The sequence below is a fragment of the Penaeus monodon genome, chromosome 24 (genome assembly GCF_015228065.2).
Source record: "Penaeus monodon isolate SGIC_2016 chromosome 24, NSTDA_Pmon_1, whole genome shotgun sequence".
In the NCBI taxonomy this organism is placed as follows: domain Eukaryota; kingdom Metazoa; phylum Arthropoda; class Malacostraca; order Decapoda; family Penaeidae; genus Penaeus; species Penaeus monodon.
This window is the reverse complement of record NC_051409.1, coordinates 26,297,081-26,297,414: the sequence shown is the minus strand read 5'-3', so window position 1 is coordinate 26,297,414 and position 334 is coordinate 26,297,081. Positions and strand designations below refer to the sequence as shown.

At 36.5% G+C, this 334-nt stretch overlaps 1 protein-coding gene across 1 annotated transcript in view; it reads right to left on the bottom strand.

Annotated features, from left to right (window-relative positions):
* Positions 1-334, bottom strand: part of LOC119588689 (major facilitator superfamily domain-containing protein 12-like) — a 36,240-nt gene that overhangs the window by 16,372 nt on the left and 19,534 nt on the right. Inside the window, 1 exon segment of the mRNA XM_037937325.1 lies at positions 9-100. Coding sequence (XP_037793253.1) covers positions 9-100 — 92 coding nt within the window.

The following is a 334-nucleotide window of genomic DNA, read 5'->3' as shown; positions in this document are numbered from 1 at the left end:
AGGCTTACCTGATTAAGTTCAGTTCCTCTCTTTCGGCCTTCGAGTCCGTCAAGTCCGGGATGAGAGCGAGATGAGAGACTTGCGCGGAAGCCCAGCCGAACTTGGAATAAAGAAAGATGATAAAGAAAGTGAAAAGTGAAGATGAAAATTAAAAAAAAAACTTATTTTGGGATTCAGATCTGTGGGTTATCTTCGATTCTTTCTTATGCGATTAGGAAAATATAGTGATATTTTTTTCTCTCTCGTACGAGGGTTTTCTCAAAAGTGATAACGTAAATGAAAATGAAGTTATTTGGAATTCTTCCTTATGCGAATAGAAGAATATTGTAATATC